The sequence below is a fragment of the Lipophrys pholis genome (assembly GCF_963383615.2).
Source record: "Lipophrys pholis genome assembly, chromosome: 1".
In the NCBI taxonomy this organism is placed as follows: Eukaryota; Metazoa; Chordata; class Actinopteri; order Blenniiformes; family Blenniidae; genus Lipophrys; species Lipophrys pholis.
The window spans coordinates 43,299,850-43,322,755 of record NC_137635.1 but is presented as its reverse complement, the minus strand read 5'-3'; the positions used below and the strand labels follow the sequence as shown (position 1 = coordinate 43,322,755).

Here is a 22,906-nt window from a genome sequence, read left to right as displayed (position 1 = left end):
GGCTGGAACTGGTGGATCCAGTTTTGTGTGTCTCACCTGGGTGTTGCAGCGCAGGTGAGGGCGCGTCCGTCCCACCCGGGAGCCGCCGTGCACCCGCTGCTGCGTTCACGGACTGCACGGAAAATCCTGTCTCAGAAATGTCAGGCGAAGATAGGACTTAAATAATACAGTATTTGTTTTTCGGACAACTTCAAGATTTTACTCCATACATTGGAATATAAATATGTGAATTTTTTAATCTTTATATTTTCTTTTAGAGAGGGGTGTTATTTCGTTCAAAACCCAGCAGATTATCATTTATTAGAGCAGTTGTGTCAAACATAAGGCCTGTGGGCCAAAACCGGACAGCAAGAGGCTTTAAACCACCAAGAGAATTGTAAAAATTTCAAAGAAAACATTGATTCTTTTTTTTAAAAGAAATTTCTCAAGAGTAGCTGACACAACACCCAGGACCTGAGCTGATATATCAGTGATGCTGCCATGAAAGACAGCAAACTATCATTGGTCCCAAAGCCATGCCGTCAGGGTGAGTTTGTAAAAACATGCATAATAATACAGTTTTTTGGGTGGACATTTCACTGTATTTTACAGCAGAAAATACCATTAGAATTCCCTTTATTGAGATTGAAGTCTGTTTCCATCACAATTGTTTGGTTTTATGAAAATATAAACATTTTCATCACGTATTCTCTGCACTACAAAAGAAAAAAGGTAGTATGTCTGAAACACAGTCTTACAATAAGTTGAACACATCACCACTTTCACATTTCAGAACCTGCACTTTTACTTATATAGAGAAGTTCAAGAAAGACTTTTAAGGTAGCTCTTTTACACAAGAATGTGTATTTCTGTTTAATGCGAGTACTTAACCAACTCTGTTTTTGGTTTCTATAAAAGATATTTTGTCTTAAAGAAAGTAAAGTCAATAACGCATATTTCCTCCATCCAAAATCTTGCAAAGGATGTAAAAGGGGTTTCAAACATATAACCTGTGGGTCAAAACTTACTCGTAAGAGACTACTACCATACAGGATGACCTTGGGTATAGTGCGGTTAGTACGATCATCTCAGCTCTTCGGGATTCTCTGCATGTACGAACGTTGATCTGGTGACCTGTCCAGCGTGTACCCGGTCTTTATTCATAATCACTGGGATCTGCTCCAGGACCTTGTGACCCAAGGTAGGTATAGCAGTCTTGATTGTGAATAGACATTAACAGCAATTTTTCAATTAAAAGAATGTTGTATAGAAATAATTTCTCCACTAGGAATAAAGTATCACAACACTAAAACCTGAAATTGAACAGCAGATGGCAGCAATTACTATGCCATTGCACTAGTAAATAATAACGGTCTTAAATAAAAAGAAGAAAGGAGGGGTGGACATTGTTTACACTTTACAGGGACACAATGATGACAACAAATAGATTTGAACAATATTTACCAAATAAACCCAGTGAAACAAAATGATGCAAGATGACTACTTGCAAAAGAACACCCACAAAAAACATTCTACCACCAAAATAAATTATGAAATTAACCACAGTCTACAAAATTATTTTTTTAAATCAAAAACACAAATAATCCAAAACATGGTGATACACAACCACACACACAAAAGTCTAATACATATAAAATCACCACAAACAAGATGATATGGGGACAATTTGTGCCTTATGAGAGGGCTTTTATATATCTGTAGCTGTTTTAAAAATACCAAATTTGAGCTTGATGTAGTCTAGAACCGTTCTTCAAAGCCTTCATAACATAATGATCGTAATGTGCTTCATGGTAAATGTGTATAGCAACAAAGGAATTTACACAAACGTGATATACTCGGGTTACGTCCGATTTCCTTTAACAATGTGTTCAAGCAAACCCTGCTCATTAAAATATGGAATGATTGCAATTGATCAAAAACACTCAAACAATGACTAAGTAATGCTTTAATGTTTTTATTGAATAATGATTATCGTGTCTCAATAGGTAAATTAACTCAAATCACACAACTTACAAAGATAACATATGTTGGGCTTCTTTTTAGGCTTTATACTTTGGCAAGTATGTAATGATTATGAAAGTAAACATGACGCAGAATATAACCTTGTGAACATCCTAGCAGCATTCAGACCAAAGTTGCCATTGTCAAAAGCAATAAGAAAGAAAATAGTCCCAATATTCTTTGGCTCGCTCAGCATTTAGGCATTTCTACTTCTATTACATGGTTAAGTGCAGAATTTAAGTGCTTTTCCCCTCACGACAGGGTATAAGTGCAGCATTTAAGTGTCATCCCCTTTAATACAAGGTTAATGCAACATTTAAGCATCGTTAATGAATCTTGACTTGAGTGCGTAGTGCAGAGCGCGTCACTCTTTCCAGAAGAGAACGTAGACCAGGCCGTTTCCGTCGCCGCACACCAGCTCAGTGGGCTTTGCTGGATTCACCTCCAAGGCCAGAACCGGGCCTTCGCACACAAACATGCCCACCTGCAGGAAGAATTCACACATAGATCACAACTATTTTTTAAAGTATTGTTTTTATATGCAACTTGAGTAGAGAACTACTTTAATTTCATTTGAATTGGACTATTGACCGAAAAGGTAATAGAACCTCATTCTCATTTACACACATTTCACTCACAGTGTGTCGTACATTAGGACAATAGCCCATTTCGTCCTTTGGGACTATTAAGTACCTGTTTTTTGGTGTTGCGGTCCCACAGCTTCACTGTGCGGTCGAGGGAAGCCGAGATGATGGTGGTGTCAGTCAGTCTCAGCTGAGTGATCTTGTCATTATGAGCCTGACAATAAAAGAAACATCACCGTTGATGCCAATCATTTACAACCATTTTCTCTGTTTGCTGGGAGATCCGACTTCATGGAAGTAATCTGTGCAATAAAAAGCACTGGGCTGTGACTAATTCCCAACGGAATTTCTGGAAGACCGTCCAAAATATTTTGAATATTTGCAGGACCCCTCTTTGAAGAACTTATTTTTTTGCAAAATATCCTGATAATGGAGGTCTCATACTATCTTCAATCCTTCTCAGTTTAGTCTCCGTGAATTAAAAACGTCCAGCCGTCAGCGTATCAGTGATTTCTCGGTGCAAATCTCAACTGAGTATTGTGCAATAATCCAAGTGAATTTGTTTATTCCGTACGATTCCACATTCAAATTAACATCGTCACTAATTTACATATACACTCACATTTTTGAGTGTAGTTACTCAGGACTGGTTGCAGCACGGTGAGATGGAAGTTTGCACCAACAATGCTTTTAGAATTGTTCAGGCGTGTTTCAAATAGAAAAGCCCACCCGTGTCTATTTCAGCTTTTATCATGCAAATTAATAATCAATAATAGATTTTGTGATTAGTAATTTCTTTTGTGCATTTCAGAATTTTTGGTCGACTTGATGATGAAGTTGGGAGTCCTACATAAAGTCTAAAACATTTAGTGGATGGGGAGCATACGCTGTGCTTTTCACTTTAGTAATGATCTATACAAATGTACCTTAATCTTTTTTTGAAAAGTAATAAACCAACTAAACAATTAACTGAAATATCACATTCCTGAATGTTCCAAAAAAAAACTTGCACTACTTTCATTTGTACAATGCTTTTCCCAGACATGGTTTCTTATAAATACATTTTTTTTCAGTTTCAGGATTTGATCTTTCTTTTCTTACAGGTTTTCTCTTGCTCCAGGACAAAAGCTGAGGAGGCAGATTAAACCACATGTTGCCCTTCATGTCTCCACACACCACAAATTCTGACAAAAAAAGAAGAAATAGATTAGGCATCATATGTTTTCCCTCAGTTGTTATGTTTCTGAGAACAAATACTTAATCAATTAAATCCACAAACTAAATGATAAATACCTGTGTCCTTTGTTATAGCAGTTATGATGCCCTCCCTCTTCTTTAGCTCCTCCTCTTCCTCCTCATCTTCTTCCTCCTCCTCTTCACTCCACTTCTCCTCTTCACTCCCCTTCTCCTGACTCTGCTGCTCCTCTTCTTTCTCCCCCTGGCTCTGCTGCTCCTCCTCTTTCTCCCCCTGGCTCTGCTGCTCCTCCTCTTTCTCCTCCTGGCTCTGCTGCTCCTCCTCTTTCTCCTCCTGACTCTGCTGCTCCTCCTCTTTCTCCTCCTGACTCTGCTGCTCCTCCTCTTTCTCCTCCTGGCTCTGCTGCTGCTTTTTATTCTTCTTCTGGCTCTGCTGCTGCTTTTTATTCTTCTTCTGTTTTTTCTGTCCCTTCATTTCCTGCTTCTTTATTTCCTCTTCCTTCTCCGCCTCCTCATCCTCCCAGTCATCATCCTCCCAGTCCTCTTCCTCTTCCTGTCCTTCCTCAGCTTCCTCCATCTCCTCTTCCGCATCCTCAAAGTCCTCCTCCTCTTCCTGACTCGCCACTTTCTTTTCATTCTTCTCCTTTTCCTGGGGCTGTGAGTGCTTCTGTTCCTCATCCTTCTTGTGTTCTTCATCCTCCCTGTCCTCATCCTCTTCTTCTTCAGCTTCCTCCATCTCCTCTTCATCAACCTCAAGGTCCTCCTCATCCTCCTCATCTTCTTCATCCTCCCAGTCCTCATCCTCTTCCTGTTCTTCCTCAGCTTCCTCCATCTCCTCTTCCTCATCCTCCTCTTCCTGACTCGCCACTTTCTTTCCACTCTTCTCCTTTTTCTGTACTTGTGCGTGCTTCTGTTCCTTATCCTCCTTGTGTTCTTCATCCTCCATGCTCTCGTCCTCCTCATCTTCTTCATCCTCGCAATCCTCATCCTCTTCCTCGTCCTCCCAGTCCTCATCCTCAAAGTCTTCCTCCTCTTCCTGACTCGCCACTTTCTTTCCATTCTTCTCCTTTTTCTGTACTTGTGCGTGCTTCTCTTCCTTATCCTCCTTGTGTTCTTCATCCTCCATGGCCTCGTCGTCCTCATCTTCCTCCGCTTTCTTTGCCTCATTTTCCTCCTCCTTCTCATCCGACTTCACTTCCCCGTCCTCCCCCCCGTCCTCCTCCTCCTCCTCATCATCATCATCATCATCATCATTCTCCTCATCATCATCATCATCATCCTTCTCCTCATCATCCTTCTCCACTTCATCCATGGTGATTGAGCTGAAAGCTGAGGAGAGATTTGCTTTGGAGCCCAAGTTGAACTGCAAGAGAAGACAAAGTTTTGCTTCAGTGAAAACAGCTTAGTTTGGACTTGGTGATTCAGAAAAGATTGTCATCAACAAAGCAGAATCATTTCCGTATGTGAAACTTCAGCTCTATGAAAATATGTGCCTCTGATTCCAAATCTAATTTCAGACATTTTATTCATGCATGCGATAAAATCTTGATCCTCATAGGAAACCTTGCAATATAGGAATCATTTCTTCAACACAGTGGTGATTATTAAACTATTATTTTGATGTTGACCAGTGACGTAAAGCAGTGAAAGTCAAAGTAAAACTCACCATGAAGCCAATGTTAACTTTTCCTTCATTTTCGCCGACCAACCACATACTATTCTTGTCATTGTGGATTACACCATGGACATGAATGGAGCTCTGCCAACTTAAAATAGGAAAAATACACAGTGGTGTTTTGAGGTTGTCTTAAAATATAACAAAATCTGGATGTACAAGAAACAAAACTCAATAAATGCTTAGAACTTAGTCGAAATGGGTACTAATATGACAAATGCGCAATAAGGATTTATTAACTGTAGTGAATTGTTATGGTTTGGGTGCTGAAATTCATTCATTAATATGTAGAGTTAAGGCATTTGTTCATTTGTGTGTGACGTGCAGTGAAAGGGAGGTGATTTTATTAAAATGATGTTCTTTTATGAAGTAATTTACCCACAATCTTCACTTCCAATACTCAAGTTCTCTGGGATTTCCATTTTCCTTTAAACTGAATTAGTAATTTGAATCTCCCATACCAACTCTTTAAAACAAAATTAACATGTTTTTATAAACAGGAAAATAATCAGTGTCAAAAAGTTGTGACTGAATTACAATATTGATGAGTAAGAAATCCCTACAATAGGCTTTTTATGACTTTCAAGCTGTTGCTTTGTTTTTTTTTGTTTTTTTTATATCAACTCACTTTCTGATCTCACGGTACCATTTGTTACTCCCATCACATTCCACATCAAATATTCTCCCAGTGGTGGTCACTCCAATCAGTACTACGTTGTACCGCAGGAGCACCACTTGTTCCGTCACTTTGTAGGAAATCCTCTTCACCAGGCTGCAAGTAAACACAGAACAAAGAACATAACAGAGATGCAAGACCTAATTCTGCACTTTTTCTGCAAGCAGCACTATATTGGTTCAGCACAGCTCAAAGTTCCATTTCAAGCTTTTATGTCTACAATTAGATTCAGGATGAATCGATGTATTTTGACTTAATGATTTTGTGTGTGACAGGCGGATGCATCTAGTTTGTAATTTAATGCTTTTGTTGCAGAAGTCCAGAGGTTCAACGTAATGACTAGTAAAGCACAAAGGTCCAATTCTGAGCATTTCTTTTGTAGTTTGTGAGTGGTTTGAGGAGTTGTGCTGTGGGGGCAGAGGTAACTCTCTTACACCCCTTTTTACACCTCTCACTATCCAGGGTGAGTCTGTCGAGCAGGTTGAGGTTTTTAAATACTTCGGAACAGGGATCGACACCTATACACACACACGCACGCACGCACGCACGCACGCACGCACGCACATATATATATATATACACACACACACACACACACGCACGCACGCACGCACATATATATATATATACACACACACACACACACATATACATATACTGCCACCGTGACCCCAAACGGACTAAGCGGGAAACATGGATGGAATGATGGATGGATGGAAACGGCAAACAGTATTTGGTAGAAATAGATGAACACCTTTCTTTAGCCTTCAGTGATTGCACACTGAACTATCTGGATTCATGTCACCGTCGAAACAAAAATGAAGGCTCCTATAAGTGAAGTTAACATTTTTAGGCAACAACATGTTTTGCATTAGATTGAGGGTGAGCTAGACTACTAAAGACAAGGATATCGTAACTCTGATATTTACCTGGCCTTGTTGTGTTCTTCATTCCACACCATCCCCCAAACATCAACTACCAGCGATGCCAGGTAGCCAATAGCAAACTGATCATTGGACATGAAGGTGGCCGCTGTGATGGCTGAGTCGGACACCTGACACAAACATTCATTTGGGTAACTTCAACATAATAACATACACGTCTGCTTCAATAACCTTTCATGTGGGATTATTCACCTGTTTGCGGGCAACAATAGTGTTGTGATGCCACACCTCCACCAAACCGGACTCATAACCAGCAACAAACATTTCACCGTTTTCAGAGTAGCTCAAAACTGCAACAGCTTTCTTGTGGTCTGCAGGATAGTCTGTGCAGAAAGGGGATAACATGGTTTTATAACTTGTGTGTAAATAGTCCGACATGACATAAGAAACCTGAAGAGGGAACTGTGCTCATCTAACTCATAAGTCAGTTCTGGAACCAAGTTTGCTTTTCATTATCTTGAAAATAATTCTTGGGTCTGTCCATTAAGTATCCTTCTATTTCCAAGTCTATTTGCCCGGTTTAATATCCTCCTCACCAGTCAGCACGAATAAAATTAATGAACGGACCCCAAGCTGTTCAGAACTGTGCAGCCCGACCAGAGCGAGAAGGAGAGCACACAGCAGAGCAAGTGTGCTTTATTGATCCCCCATGTGGACATCATTTCCCTGTATTGAACCAATCCTATTCACGGATAACCATAACTACACGTGCTAAGAGTTTCTTTCATTTCAGTTTTAATAATCACATAGATTACCACATAGTTTTAAAAAGCAGTTTCTCCATTTTTGTCTTGAATTTACACTAGTGTTTTTCCTCCTTGTTTTGCCTTATCACTATTTCAATCATCCTGTAAGCCACTATAAATAATACCAACCTGCATGAGAAGTGTTGCATGAATAAAGTTTGAATTATTATGGATCTGTACCTCTACTCCAGGCCCAGATGCGCACTGAGCGATCTTCAGACACTGTGAGGATTTCTTTGAATTCCTCCTTAAGAGCGAGTCCTTGAATACCACCGCTGTGCCCGTGGAGGGTGGCAATGTTCTCCACCTGGTCAGAAACACAGACAATAATACTGCAGATGAGAAGATAAAGCTGAAACAAACATGAGTTTAACCAGTTTTCTTATAGACGAACACTTTTGCTTTGCTTCTGAGCAGCAGCTGTAACAAAATCAGAGAACAAGTGTGTATAAACCTTAAAGTGAGCCCTCACCAAGAATGAGAGAAGCAGCCTTCATGAAAAGTGTGTAGTAATTAAGACTTTATTTCACACAAACCAACCTGTAAGGGCTTCCAGACCTTCACCATGCCATCATTAGATGCAGTGAAAACAGTCATATCTCCTGGCTTGGTTTCTTTTGTCTCATCTTTAATTCAAAGCATGAAAAAAAAAAAAGTTAAAACAAAAAGGGAAATTGCACATCTGCACTATTTTCCCTCGAAGTCTAGTACCTGTGTTTGATGGGAGGCAGCAGTGGTTTATGCGCTGCTTGTGAGCGGAGATGTGGCTGACCTCTGCCTTTGTTTCCAACTCCCACACATGTAGCCCCCCGTCTGCGCACCCTGCAATCACGTGTTCTCCCTGCGCACAGTGAGGTCAGTAAGTTCTATAAAAAAATGTCCGCTCTTTCTTGAGGTACAGTCGTGCAGCTTACTCACCCGGCAGCAAACTGAAGTCAGGGGACACTTCCAGGAGATTTCTCTGATGCACTGACCTGCCTCAAGGTCCCAGAAACAAAGTCTCCCATCATTTGAGCAGCTTACCTGAAACAACAAACGAGTCTATGAAGACAAAGCTATGAAGATTTTATCAATTCAAGAATGCACAGTGCTTTTCACCACATTTTAAATGTGTTCCTCTTTGAGCCGTGACCAAAAACCCATCAGGAGTTACTATAGCTACAGTGACCATATGAAAACTTCAGATAACAGCCAATCCGGGGTTTATATTGACATACTTGACCCAAGCTATTCTGAGGACTCACCACACAGCTGTGAGTCCAAACGCAGCCATTGATCCAGTCCCGGTGAGCATGAGGCAGAGGCTTGGAAAGCCGGCCAGGTAGCGAGCTTACATCCCACAACATCAGAGACTGAAACAAGCAGACATTCTTTACCCGAGCGCTTTAACATTACCCCTATTTACATGTGGACATTTTAAAGAGAAATATGAAAGCTTTTACTGAACTACCTTAACCCAACAAGTTTAAATAACTTGCATCATTACGACTCTTGAAAACAAAACATATCATGAAATAAGTGAATCTACAGCTACTCTGATAATAATGTCAGCTATTTGTCATCATAAAAGTGATGACTCAGTGCTAATTCTTTATTATACAAGGAGTAAAATTTATTGTTTGTTTTAATTGCCCTTGGTTTACTGGGATCGGCTACAGCGCACTGAAATAATATCGAATTTCTTCCATTCAATTTAACTGAATGTTAATACAGTGGAATCTCTTAATGTTTTAGAAAACCAAATAAACAATCAACTGAATATTTTAGTTACCAGGTCTTTTCCACCAGTCAGCAGCTGTTTACCATCCGGACTGAAGGCCAGGCAGGTGACTGCTAAAGTGTGGCCCTTTAGCAGCGCACAACAAATCCTATTTGGGTCATGATCAAGCGTCTTTAAATGCCACAGAGCAACAGTGCTGTCCTCTGATTGGAAAAGAAACACAGCATTACTGGCACCGGAAAAGTATTCATAGTTGTCTTGAGCATCATCGTTACCAGCAGTCATGCTTACCGGATGCTGTCGCCAGGTAAGTGGAGCTTTGTGCCATTGCCAGGACGACACCGGAATGCATAGCAAACATGCCCACATAGTCTAGGCTTCCATCTTTCTTCTTGTACACCCTCATTCGTTTGTCACTTCCGGAAAAGACCAGTATTTCTGTCTTTTTCTTCTTTCTCTCCACAACGACCCACAGCATGCAGAGGATGGACAGCTCGATGAAGTCAATGGACTGAATCTTCTCACCTGCAAACAAATCATTGTGATGGTTGGCGCTGTATGGCTTATCAACACTAAAACGATGCTAATTTCAACAGATTGGCAACAAGTCATGTTAAAATTAGGTTTAAAATACCTTCTCCATACATTTACATTTGGAATTGATAACTCATTGGGGTTTTTTTCTCCAAATATATGCAACTTAGTAATATAATGCTCCTTTGTACTTTTTTAATAACTATACAGTATTTGTTTGACTGTTTAGATAAGGATTTCATAGAATTCATTTATGAGTAAAGCTTGAAGAGCACTTTGCATTTTTTTGGCTTCTGATATACATTTTCGACACGGTCATCTTGTTTAAAAAAAAATAAAAAATTCCCATCACAAAAGCATACCCGAATCAAGACTAAAGATTTTGATGCTGTCAAGGTGGTACCCCACCGCAACATCGTCTCCGTGTGCAGCCACACACAGTGCAGCAGGCCCAGATGTGGCTGATTTAATTTTCTTCTGAGGAGGCTCCTGCAGACTCTAACAAAAAAAAAAAAAAAAATGACTTTGAGCAGCTTGAAGAAAAGAAAACATTTCTATAATGTGCCACATTGCTACTTTATATTACTTGTTTGTTTGTATTAATGTGAAGACAAAGGTGATGTCGACTGTAAGTTGTTATTGTGCGCAAAGTTGACAGCATTAAAGATGGTGATGCGTATAAGGGGAACCGAATGTGAGATATTTCATGTGCAAGATAAGTAAGAGGTTATTACTTCAACATTTTTCAATGTAGCGACTGAGCGTCCAAGTCCACCTGACCAGAGTCGGATCTGTTTATGAAACAAAAAAAACAATGCATCAGAAATGTGAAAGCAGAGGTTTGCATGTGCCCCTGTGTGTGTGTGTGCATGTGTTTTTCTCCCCCAGTGGTAGTAATGTGTGAGCATGTCTGTCTCTCTGTCTTGCGATGGGTTTGTAACCTGTCGAGGATGGATGGATGGATAGATGGATGCAAAAGGCATCAGAGGACCAATAATGCTGCACTCATTCATAGTTTGAAATATGCAAGTATAAATTTGTTTCCTGCTCTAGGCTCACACTGTGGCCTAAACTTGTCAAACAAGGCTGTGCATCTGTCTGAATTTGTCTGTCTGTAATTACATTTATTCATGTTTACTAAAATGCGTATGTGTCTCTATTTCTAATTTGGTGTGCAAGTACTGAAACTGTACAAAATGTAAAAGTCCCCATCTCCAACTCTACGTCAGACTGGCCACTTATTTCGCTGGATGTTGACAGGTTAATTTTGATATCTCGGTTTTCTTTGCCCTAAGTCGAGGCTTAGGTTCTCACTTCTGTCAAACCAGGTTGTGTAATGCCATTTAAAGCATTAAAAGCTTACTAAAGAGTATAGCTCAACCCAAAATACAAGAGCGTCAAGGGTGAGCCTACCAGTCTACACCGAGAGCAAAGAAAATCCAAATTACAACAAAATCTCTGACAAAGGAGGAGAGTGGCAAACTTCTCTTGTAAAAATTCATAGGCCTGTTTGGGGTGGAGGAGAAGACGGAGAGATTTACAAGTCCATGTGGGCTTGCACGCATCAACCTTATTACACATGGACAAAATCTAAATCCGCACAAATGTTCCTATCCACATCTGCGTGGGCAATTAAAATCTTGATATACAAACAGTAAGGATCAACATGCAAACAGAAATAAAGAGAACACATCTGTCCAAAAGTCATTATGTTACGATAGTGTGGCAATTATTCTACATACAGTCATCACTGTTTTCTGTATATAAAGTAAAGCTTCACCGTGTGATCAGAGCTGGCTGTCAGAAGCATGCGTCCTTCCTCTAGGAAAGTGAGAGCCTCTGCACCCCCGCTGTGAGCCTGGAAACATCCCACACAGGTGGAGGTGGGCACCGACCACACCCTCACTTCTCCACAGATCGAGCCAGAGCAGAGCATTGAGGAAGACGAGAAGCTGAGGCTGCGCACGGAGCGCTGGTGACCACAAAGCAACTGAGGATACAAAAAAAGGCAGAGGAACAGTTTGGCCTCGTGCTGCTGCAGTCTGGAGAAGAGGCATGTGAGCCGAAGGGCATTAAGTTCACTAATTATGAACTTCACATGTATCATTCCTATATTTGTCCTTTTCTGGCCAGACAACATCAACTCAAGATTTTTATAGTTTTCTCTAAATCTGGAATATCAAGCTTCCACGCACTTCTAAATCTGAATGAGACAAGCGTCTCCCAAAGACAACTCACGGGACGTTTTTTATTCTGGAGCCAGTTCCACACGATCACGTTTCCGTTCCAACAGCCAGCAGCCAGCAAGTGATCTTCAGGGTCAAAGGTCACACAGTTCAGGGGGCTGATGCTTTCTAGAGAGGCCACTTCATGATTTTTAGCGGAGGACCACACCTGAAGAGCAGAGACATGTTAATATATTTCAGTGTTTGTGTCTCAGTTCGTTGCGATTCTCATGTATGGTCTTCACTCACTACAACAAAGTAGATCGTGTTGTTGATTTATGGACAATCAGACTCAACACTTAACTCTGGTTAACTGTGGTTATTTATTTTCTTGATGCACACAAAAAAAACTAAACTATGAAAGACGGAAGAAAAAAAAAAACATTGTCAGAATTGTTCTATGATTTGCTTGAGACTCACTTTTAGCATGAAGTCAAGGGAAACCGTCACAAAGTGCTTCTTGTCTGCACTGACGTTACTCGCCGTGATTGCATTGTTGTGGCCATCAATGAGAGCCGTCCTGCAGTGAGTAGAATCAGAAATCAGGCCAGCTATGAAACCATCATTTGTTATCACTTTGAGATTTTGAGGGTGTGAAGGCTTTTGCAAATTCTCCTTTGAACCCTCATCTCACCTGCATCCGTTCTCCACATCCCAGACTTCGATGCGCCCATCGAAGGAGGTGGTGGCAAGATGCCCGTTCTTTAGAAACAAACAGCTGGAGATGCCATCGCAGTTGCTCGCCAACGACTTCGCTTCCTGTTCACGAATGGTAGAAAGAAGATATGAGACATATACTGTCTTTTCTATAATAATGCAGCATTCAATTTGAGACTTTGTGCAATAAAACTGTGTGTGCGTGAAGAAAAAAACCATTTGTAAGGCTTACCTGTCCAGTCTGTGCATTGAGGAAATGCAGCATTCCCTCAGCACTACCTACCACCATCAGCTGCTTATTTGGACTCAAAGCCAGGCAGGTGGGTTCAGAGCGGAGTGTCGACATCATCATGCTGGGGTAAAACACACAAAACAAAATAATCCAATCTCAATTTAAGGAGCTGAATTCAAGCCATGCCAGTAGTTAACCTATGACAAGCTCATTGTTTATCACAAAGGTACCAAGTTCTAGCAACTCGTTTACAGATGGTTTCTGAGTGTGAACAGTGTGAATTGAGTGTTTTGGTATTTTACAGCATTCAAATAGTAGCTACATAAGTGTTTTAATTAAGAAAGAAATAGAGTTTTCCACATGTATAAATGAAGTATATGAGTATGCTGTATATGCAATTGATTCACTTCTGTGCATAATGGAAAAAAAAAAAGGAAATTTCCTTGCAATGACAAAGTCATTTGTGACAAAGACCTGTTTACCTGATTTCTTGAGGGTCATAGTTTAGACTAGTGTGACACTGAACTATCCGGTTTCTTCCTTTCCTCACCAGACCTTTTGCCCAGGAATGAGCAGGGGTCATTGGAGGATTGCGAAGGGCTTCTTGAATGAAAAGAGCCGGCCAGGAGGAGAGAATGGCAGTGTGGCACCGGAGGAAAGTGTGGCAGTTCAAGAGATTTCCACTGAAGTGTCCTGACAAGACAAAGAGACAATGTGATGAGGAATGAAAATACATTGAGCAGGAATTTTGTGGCTCAAAGTTTTTTTTAAGCACTCACTCGACTCGCCAGAATCACACTCCCTCTCTGCAGGAAAAGCAGAAAGTCAGAGGTTTATCATTTACTACTATTTATTTATTATTCAATACCAATTATTATAGCAAAACAACTTCAGTAGACGTTCCATCTATTATATGAGGTGAGCATCCATACTCACTATACAAGTTGTACACATCCAGGAGGTGCTGCAGGAGACCGTTCCTCACGTTGGCATACATGAAATAAAAGCTGGAGAGCAAGGACTCAACAGCCTCCACCTGTCCACTTTGAATCTGACCAAAGCCAAATAAAGACATGAAATTGTTAAACTCTTCAGTTAATGTCAGGCTCAACTGCTAGTGTATTATTAAAGTTAACAGTCTAATGTTTTGAGATTCATTGGTACATGATGATGATTCGCTGTGTCACAGAAATGCTATTTTGTTGACTAGTGGAAAAGTCCCACAGTTGATGTGTGAAGTAGTATTTATGAAATGAAGAATTCCTCACAAGGCTTTGAGGCAGGTGCATGACAGAGTTGACCTCGCAGTGAAAGAAGGTATCTTGTCCCTCAGGATCAGCCCGTGTCCACAGATGAGCTGCAGATAAAATAAACTTTTAATAAGCGGCCACCTCCACTTCATCTTGTGAAAACACAAAAAGAAATTGGCAGACTTTACCGGCCAGAATGAGGTGAGCTCTGTTTGTTTCACTTTCTGCACGGAGGAGAACGTCTTCAAAGGCTCGCTTCACCTCCAGATTCTTTAGAGTCAGCAGGTCGCTGGTATTGTGGCAATGAGATGGATCCATCAGGCTGCAGGAAAAATAGCAAGCATATTTAATTCTTCTTTAATTATCACATTGCAATACAATGCATCATTTGGAATTTGGCTTGTGACTCAATTAGAGAATAATGGCATCTTGGATGAACCAGTAACCAATGTTGTTGTGTATACCTTTGTAAAGTCTGCACTATGCGGGTGAAAGCCGCCATGGGAACGCGTCCTGTGGGATTCCTGGACAGGTGCAGGACTTTCTGCCATGTGACCTCTCCTTTGTGAGAGGACAGACTGTTGCATGTGTTCAGCACAGAGTAAAAGTCTCTCTCCTTCAGACCTGACAATGGAGAGAAGATAGACGTGGTGATTTCAGTTTCAGCATCTTCCTCAAAGTTTTACAATCACGACTTCCATCATACAAGTCTGAGGATGTAGGTGCTTCTATTGAAAGACCTACTATTTCAGCCAAACAACCAAATAAAAAAACTTTCTGCCAAATGCCCTAAACTGAACTACAGTTGAGTATACCTTATCATACTGCTTTATTCAAGAATAATCTCCTTATCCATGTCATTGTCCTATTAATTATATATATAATGATCGTCACGAGATTCCTCTACCGTAACATAGCATCCACATCCGACTGTGAAGACATACACATTTTGAAATAGGACGAACACGAACATTAAAAAGTGTGTGCATGACTACTCGTACCAGTGGTGCTAACAGTGAGCACTGCCAGTGCCCAGCGGAGTCCCTGCATGTCTCTGTAGTGCGAGCAGAGTCTCTCCAGGCTGTACTGCACCAGCTGGCTCAGAGACTGTGGTATACCAAGCAAGGTTTCCTTCATCTGAGACACAAAGACAGATAGTAACACAATTATTGGAATAAATATTGAAAAGCTGAATAATCAGGTGGACAATGTAATATTCTGAATCTACCTTTTAGTTTCTTAATTAATAAATACATGTGAAGTGTAAGGTTAAAACTACATACAATATATTGAATTTACAGGTTGGAATTAGATATTCAAGTTCAAGAAAAAAAAATGTATCGTCATATAATCAGTCATGCGGCTGCACACTGGTGGAGTGGTTAGCATTCACGCCTCAGAGACGCTGGCATCTTCCTGGTAGAGGTCTACCAGGAAGGTGACCAGCAGCTATCCGGAACAGATGTGAAAACCACCTCAACAGCGTCTCTCAACTAGAGTTAGTTATTAGAGTTTATCCCGGGTGGCCGACCAGATCACTCAATCACAAAAAGTGAGGCCGGCACATTGGGGAGAAAACTAATTTTAGTCCATGACTATAATTAGAGTGGGGATGAATATTTTAATAATCAAGTAACATACGAAGCATGGAAGTGTATGTTGATCACGTCTAAGACATGTAAAAATCAATGTTTTTCACTTAATCAATGTTGCAAACTATTTCAGAGATGGCGGGAAAATATCACTGCACAAACCCTATCGAAGGAGGCGAAGTTCCTCAGGTCTTCACACGCCAGGCGCAGGTAGAGAGGACTCGCAGCCCCCTTCTTCATTATCAGCATCTGGAGCTGAAAAAGTGAACACAGCACAGTTTTAGCACAAAACAATACACCACTTGTGATGTCTGTAGTAGAAGTAAGACGAAAACCTGGCTGTTGAATGCAGAGTCACTCAGTTTCTTCCCGAAGCTGTCAAGTTCCTTTTTAACGATTTCCCGGCGGTCCGGCATGGTAAGTTGTCCCAGGGAAAACAGGACTGTGCCTGTTTTTTTGACCAGCGTTTGTAACAGAGGCGCTTTGGCGGTCAGGCTCATGACCAAACACACACCCTGAAAAACAAAAGATGAAGAAGAGTTGGGGTTAGAGAGAAAAATGAGGAAGGAAACCAGAGAGATCCAACCTCATCCAAACACCATACAGTGGAAAAGAATTTCTGTATTTGTTTACTGTAAATGTGGAAAAATCCTTGGAAATTAACTTCACAATTTCTGGGAGAACTTTATTCTAACAATAACAAATGACATTTGTCATAACCAACTTTGGGTATCAATCCATAACTTGGAAGCCATTTTAGACTGACTTCAACAAATGTCACTGGATGCCCTAAAAGGTGTGTATGAACATGTTCAGTTCTATTATTTGATGTGCATTAGGCAGCATCGGTGATGATTTGCGTATGCAGTCCACTGACCTTTGGAAGCTTCGGCGGGAGCCAATCACAGCTCAGCTGACCTCTGCCGTCTCTGATGAGGTCTACTCCATCAACCAGCAGCACCAGAGGCTTCGTCATCTTCATGGTGATCAAGGTGGAGTGAAACTCTACCAGCAAATCTCTGTGATAAAAGAAAGAAACGTCTCATGACATCAACACAGATGGAAACCTATTGTAAAGCAAAATGACGTGAAAGTCACTTACTTGTACGAGCGAGGAAGAGGCGATTCTTCCGGTTTATCTTCAATCTTTCTCAGCAACTGAACGAGGCACCGAAGAAGGTTTTCTGCGGAGCATGCCGATTGGCTGGCGGCCGTCGAATAGGGAACGACATGGCAGACGAGGTTTCGGCTTTTCCTGGTATTCTGTCCTTTCCTGAGGGCTTCAGCTAGAGCAGCCTGTGTGTGAGGAAGTAAGAGTTCAGGCGGTTTATCAGATTTATACTGAGGCATTTTCAAAATGTTTGCATTTCATAGTTTAAATAATAACAAATAATAATAAAAAAAAAACATTATCTGAAAAGGTAACATGTCCTTTTAACACTTTTGACTTCTTCATGTACCAACAAGTATATGAACCATTAGTTTTATGGAAACGAGAAAAACAGAGGTGAACATCTATAGTCAGTTGTCCAATAGAAAGTGAAATTGTGAGCATGTTTTGGTCAATTTTGCTTTACTTCTGTCACTTCATATAAATCCTCAGTTTCTGTCTCTAACGTGCATAAATGTTTACACACTTTAATCAAAATGCTGAGAGGCCTGAGGACAAATAAAATTGCCAATGCTAAAGATTTCCCAGTCTGGTTATTTATATATAAATGTAGTCATTTTTATGCAGTGTTAAAAGTAATTAAATTAATTATTTGCAAGTAAACTACAGAAATCCAGTTAATGTTCCATCAAAACATTTCTTTCGTCTTCTAGCATATTCACCCATATTTCCTGTAAGTAGAAACTTTCTAATGGATTTACCATGAAGAGAGTTTTGCCTTCTCCAGGTCCTCCTTCCACCACCATCATGTGCCCTTTGGTCTGAACCTGGTCGACTATCTCCACCGCAGCCGACAGCAGCTTGGACCTGCCAAAGAACTGCATCTGTAGCGCCCCCTGGTGGACCTCCTGCTCGTATACCTCTGATGCGCTCTCGTGCTCCTCAGAATTCTGCGATGAAGAACAAATGGTTCAGTATAATTAGGGGCTTAAAAAAACAAAATACTAACAAATAATAATTAGTATTGCGCTGTTCTTGACATTATCATAAAGTGTTTTGCAATACTTAAGAGAGACAGAAAGTGTAATACAACAAAAAGATAGTTAAAATGAAATGGGGACGCTTTCATTCTTTCACATCGGCTCATGTTCAGAGTTACTCACATCCACAAACAGCTTCTTAACAGCAATCCAAAGGTCCTCCAGAACGGCTTTGCCAAAGTTCTCCAGTTTTTTCAGATGTGGTTTCCCTTCCACAACGCCTCCCCACTCACACGAGTAACTGAGGAAATTCCGGAAAAAGCTCCCATCATGTTGTCACCGTTTCTATTGCAAGCTATTCATCATTTCAAATATAGAACCTGAAGTGTGATGTATTCCAACTCACTTTTCGGTGACCTTTATGTTGTTGTCTCTGAGAGTTTTCTTCAAATCGGTCATTTTCTGCTCAGCATCCTGCGATTCAGGGGCAAACTGTGATCTCCAAGCAACAGGGACGGATCTGGCAAAAGAGGATAAATACAGGAGGAAGCACTTAATTTCAATTCTTGTTATATATTGCACTTCCTACGACAGGAATAACTCACTGAACTCATTTCACACTACATATAAACACATTCAAAGGGCATACTTGATGAATTGTGGGTCTCTGAAGTAGCAGAACATCCGCTCATGTGCAACGTCGGGATAGAGAGCCTGGAACTGACGGATCTCCATCTCAGTGACGGACAAACCTTCCGGGGCCGTGGCCAGCTGGGCGGAAAGAGAAAAATAAACTCAATTCTCACAATGAAAATGAAAAACATTCAATTCAGAGACCTGAGGAATGCCCACATGTGAACATCTGAGTCTTAGTTATCTTCCGTTTAGCTTAAATCATATGATCTACATATAAACACTCTCCTTTCCCATTTGAAATCAGACTCGCACTGATTGTGAATAGTGAATAGTCTTAATTTAGGCCTCGGGGTTGTAAAAATGAACTACATTAATGATAAATAAAAAAACTGGCAGTTTATTTGATGTATAATGTCACATAAATGTCACAATATGATGCTTGACAGGTTTTGCAGGTATTTTCTTATTTTGATAATTCAACAGTAAATATATATATATATATATATATATGTACACAAAACATCTGTTGTTCCTTTCACAGTACTTAGTTTTTCAATATGTTTACATTATATATGTATATACTTTATAAAACATTGTGCTAATAGTGGACCTTAAAATATATACATTTTAAAGATATGATTCACTGCTCAAAAGTAAATAAAAAAAAAGAAAAGAGGAGCACATAATGATCACGGTAGAAAGTCAAGTCAATCAGCCTCCTGCGATATCAACCTGTCCACTTAGGAGGCAATACTGATAGTGAATCAACGTCACCTGCTGTTCACAACTGGACAGACGAGGCAATAAGCCAAATGAACCCTATTCAGGAATAGTTCTGAAGAGTTTCCTCTCTGCATCTTTTGTGGTTGATTCTTGGATAGTTTAGCATTTGCAATAAAAAAAAACTGAACCTGCTGTAGGTTCACACCAAGCACAGTCTGGAGACAAAGTGCACACTTCTCTGCAGCCTGCTGTTTGGTGGAGGGGCAGTGATGGACTGTGAAGGCAAATCCTTGGAGGACCGCACAGACCTGAATGATGTTAGGCATCAGGGCGAAATTCTCAGACCACACCATGAGCTGGTGCAGAGGGCTCTGGGTTTCTTCTTGTGCATGACAATCCCCGGCCTCCTGGGTCCGGAGAGATTCTCCAGTTCCTTTTTGATACAGGCAATTGATGCCATTGACTGGCCCATCCGCTCCCCAGACCTGAATCTGAACGAGCGCCTTTGGGACTTCATGTATCATCACAGCTACTCGGGGGAACTACTCCGGAGTTTTCCACTTTGTTTTTGGTGTTGAATTCAGAATCAAGTCCAGAGTTTGTGATTTTGGTTTCCATGGATTGTTCCTACATAAATTTGTTCTCAATGGCTTACAGTACCTAATCAATAAAAGTTTTCCACAGCGATAGTTCAACAGTTCATTTTTGAGCAGTGTATTATAACAAGATCTCTCAGCATAATTTCATGTTGAGGCTTCATAAAATCTTCTGAGTGAGACTAACAGAATTATAGATTTCGAACAGCAGTGGGGTTTGCACAGATCTCTACTTAGTACTGATTTAATTCTTGCTCATAAATCTTACCCAGCTGTACTGCGGCAGGTCGGGAAGTACAGGTCGATCGGGCACCTGGCCATACCTCTCCCCGAGGATTCCCACCAGCATCTGGCTGCGACACACCTCCGACAGGCACAGCTCAGTGGCCCGCTCCGACTCTTCCTCCGTCACACCCCAACGCAGTTCCACGTCCTGCAGGTAAAGGCAGTGTGGTGCGGCCCGACGACGGAGCTCTGGGAAGACGCTCTGCACCAAGATGTCTCGCTCGGAGTGCATGTCCCTGAAGGTGGAGGAGATGAACACCCGCACACCTTGCCACCTGGAAACAAGTGCATGAGTCGAGGTCACAAAACTTGCTATGACCCACAACTTTAAGAAAACTAAGACTATCAATTGATTGATGACAATCAGTAATGCTACAGGTATGAGTCCTAAACTTAGTAAGCTAAGCAACTCGTCGAGCACATCCCAAATTTTACATATCTTCCTTTTTAAATATTACCTCAGCTTTGGACTGGGTGGTATCGTTACAACATCCTTGGTGGTTGGAGTGCCTTTAGTGCCCTCTGCTGGTCTAATGTTGTACAATCTGTCCAGATGCTCCACATGTTCCAGCAGCCTGGAAGATCCCCGCTCCGACACAAATCTAGTTACACAGATAGATAGTCAGTATAATTATGGAAAGGACACAAAAAAGGTGTTTTACAAAAACCTCAATCCCATATAAGTACAATATCTTCTTTATGGTGTTGCTAAAGTCAACAGCTTGGCATAGATTGAAGACTTGCCACACTATGACAAAAACAACAAAAAACAACTTATGATATGATGAAAACAAAAGCAAAACAAAATAAATTTATGAACTTTACCTCAGGACTTGCTCCCCGAAACCAACCAGCTTCACAGTGTTAGCTCCAAGGGGAATTTGGGAATTGCAGTAAGAACTATATAGGAGCACAAACATTGAGGGTAAGCTCAAATAAGAAAGTAGATGAACAAATGCCTCATTTCATTTAAAGTATCTGTAATCAGGCAAAGCAGTCAGTGTAATTTCCCATTACTGAGAGTCAGATTCAGGTAGAACACATTATTACTTTTCTTCAAGGTAGATCAGCATGACCAAGGCTTTGCTGTTCACGTCAGCCCTGTAGCGGTTGATGGCCCAATCGGATTCATTATGGAACCAATAGTCAGTAAGTGTGATGATGTTGTCCACCTGGAATGAAAAAGTATTTTAGGCCGATAAAGCAGCCCACTCATTATCGCAAAGCAATACTTCAGAACCTTCCGTGACAAAATAAGCTAGGCCACCTTGATGTAGGTCATCCACAGGCAATATGCCCTCTATTCTGTTTATATTCTGCGCAGGTTGCATGCAAATAACCAGCTTTCATCAATGATGCGTGCAGCCATAATAACCAGATGTTTGCTTGATTTGTACCAAAAAGAAAATGTTGAAATAACTCATGAGGAAATTCAACTTGAAACTATCAGATAGCAGCAGTGGAGAATTATAACTAGCCTATAACACCTCAGAGGAAAAAACCAAACCAAACAAACATATAGACAAATAAACCTACCTTATTTTCCTTTGAGAACAGTCTGGTATGTAAGAAGTTGTTGTCCCTACAGTCAAAGCTTTTGTTTTCACATTCCTGTGCAAGAGTGGACATTATCTATTACTCAGTCAAAAAAAGTACATATTTTTACAAAATTACAAAACGGGTTAAATGTCTCACTGTGTGTACATAAATCAAGAGGCTTGACAGAAAAAGAGCCTGACCTTCATTTGCTTGATAACAGTTCTCACGTTATCCAAAAGGACATCAGACTTGAGCTTGACTTCTTCACAGTGACTGTAATTCACTAAGCACAGCTGACAGTCTTCTGCACAGCTCCTGATCATCAGCGCAAGCAAGGCCATCACCTCTTCTCCCTGTAAGGGTACAAGCATAAGGCACGTTTGCTTATTTCATTGGTTTTTTTTGATTATTAGACAAAACGGAAACAGCACAATCACTCACAGAGGGTCTGAGCCCCTCAGTCTCTTCAACGTTTCTCTTCCTGTTGCGGTAGCGGTCCTCCTCCTGCTTTTTGTCTTTTTGCTCTGGGTCTGGAGGGAGGCAGAAGTCTTGCTTTTTGAGCCACTCCGGCTGAAGGCGGATAGATGAGGGGAAAAGGATGACTGTCCGTCCAGGGAGCGGAGGCAGGTTGTAACGGCAGGAGATCTGAACTGCAGTCTCCAGAGCTTTACGGTAACGGTCCAACAGAGCCACGGTGAACACATTGTCCCTGCGTGGACACATACGGAGAGAATTTAACTCCAAGACCCAAAGTGGATCAAAAATGTCCTTCTAAACCTTTTAATTTTCTTTAAACAACATAACCCTTTGAAATGTGTCTTGGCACTGAAGCAGTTTGTTGAGATGTTTTGCATCACGTTTCATGAATGACACTTTGGACTCCTTTAATTTATTCTATGTACTATTCTTCCGTTTTCCTTTCCAGCCATGGCTGGATCGACCTCCTGTTATTTAACCAGCTGTTCATTTTTCGACTGTAAATTACTGTTGGTGTTGCTTTCTTTAA

General features: G+C 40.9%; 1 protein-coding gene across 2 annotated transcripts in view; it reads right to left on the bottom strand.

Moving 5' to 3' along the window:
• Positions 1-599: 599 nt before the first annotated feature.
• The window catches only part of tep1 (telomerase-associated protein 1), a 29,848-nt gene continuing 7,541 nt past the window's right edge, over positions 600-22,906 (bottom strand). For both annotated transcript variants that reach the window (XM_080466456.1, XM_080466457.1), the window contains exons 13-56: positions 22,342-22,609; positions 22,101-22,253; positions 21,898-21,972; positions 21,412-21,533; positions 21,187-21,261; positions 20,820-20,963; positions 20,345-20,636; positions 18,771-18,892; positions 18,528-18,641; positions 18,305-18,422; positions 17,903-18,091; positions 17,133-17,326; positions 16,908-17,049; positions 16,366-16,545; positions 16,193-16,285; positions 15,440-15,575; positions 14,903-15,062; positions 14,627-14,760; positions 14,457-14,545; positions 14,125-14,239; positions 13,968-13,994; positions 13,671-13,881; positions 13,189-13,309; positions 12,934-13,058; positions 12,720-12,819; positions 12,313-12,468; positions 11,855-12,064; positions 10,809-10,865; positions 10,437-10,572; positions 9,832-10,065; positions 9,592-9,743; positions 9,065-9,172; positions 8,739-8,843; positions 8,532-8,661; positions 8,361-8,446; positions 8,001-8,127; positions 7,267-7,397; positions 7,060-7,184; positions 6,083-6,226; positions 5,446-5,545; positions 3,879-5,142; positions 3,687-3,769; positions 2,695-2,799; positions 600-2,485 (exon numbers count right to left, since the gene is read on the bottom strand). In XM_080466456.1, coding sequence (XP_080322582.1) covers positions 2,366-2,485; positions 2,695-2,799; positions 3,687-3,769; positions 3,879-5,142; positions 5,446-5,545; positions 6,083-6,226; positions 7,060-7,184; positions 7,267-7,397; positions 8,001-8,127; positions 8,361-8,446; positions 8,532-8,661; positions 8,739-8,843; positions 9,065-9,172; positions 9,592-9,743; positions 9,832-10,065; positions 10,437-10,572; positions 10,809-10,865; positions 11,855-12,064; positions 12,313-12,468; positions 12,720-12,819; positions 12,934-13,058; positions 13,189-13,309; positions 13,671-13,881; positions 13,968-13,994; positions 14,125-14,239; positions 14,457-14,545; positions 14,627-14,760; positions 14,903-15,062; positions 15,440-15,575; positions 16,193-16,285; positions 16,366-16,545; positions 16,908-17,049; positions 17,133-17,326; positions 17,903-18,091; positions 18,305-18,422; positions 18,528-18,641; positions 18,771-18,892; positions 20,345-20,636; positions 20,820-20,963; positions 21,187-21,261; positions 21,412-21,533; positions 21,898-21,972; positions 22,101-22,253; positions 22,342-22,609 — 7,072 coding nt within the window. In that variant the 3' untranslated portion in view covers positions 600-2,365. The remainder of the gene's footprint in view (positions 2,486-2,694; positions 2,800-3,686; positions 3,770-3,878; positions 5,143-5,445; positions 5,546-6,082; positions 6,227-7,059; positions 7,185-7,266; positions 7,398-8,000; positions 8,128-8,360; positions 8,447-8,531; positions 8,662-8,738; positions 8,844-9,064; positions 9,173-9,591; positions 9,744-9,831; positions 10,066-10,436; positions 10,573-10,808; positions 10,866-11,854; positions 12,065-12,312; positions 12,469-12,719; positions 12,820-12,933; positions 13,059-13,188; positions 13,310-13,670; positions 13,882-13,967; positions 13,995-14,124; positions 14,240-14,456; positions 14,546-14,626; positions 14,761-14,902; positions 15,063-15,439; positions 15,576-16,192; positions 16,286-16,365; positions 16,546-16,907; positions 17,050-17,132; positions 17,327-17,902; positions 18,092-18,304; positions 18,423-18,527; positions 18,642-18,770; positions 18,893-20,344; positions 20,637-20,819; positions 20,964-21,186; positions 21,262-21,411; positions 21,534-21,897; positions 21,973-22,100; positions 22,254-22,341; positions 22,610-22,906) is intronic.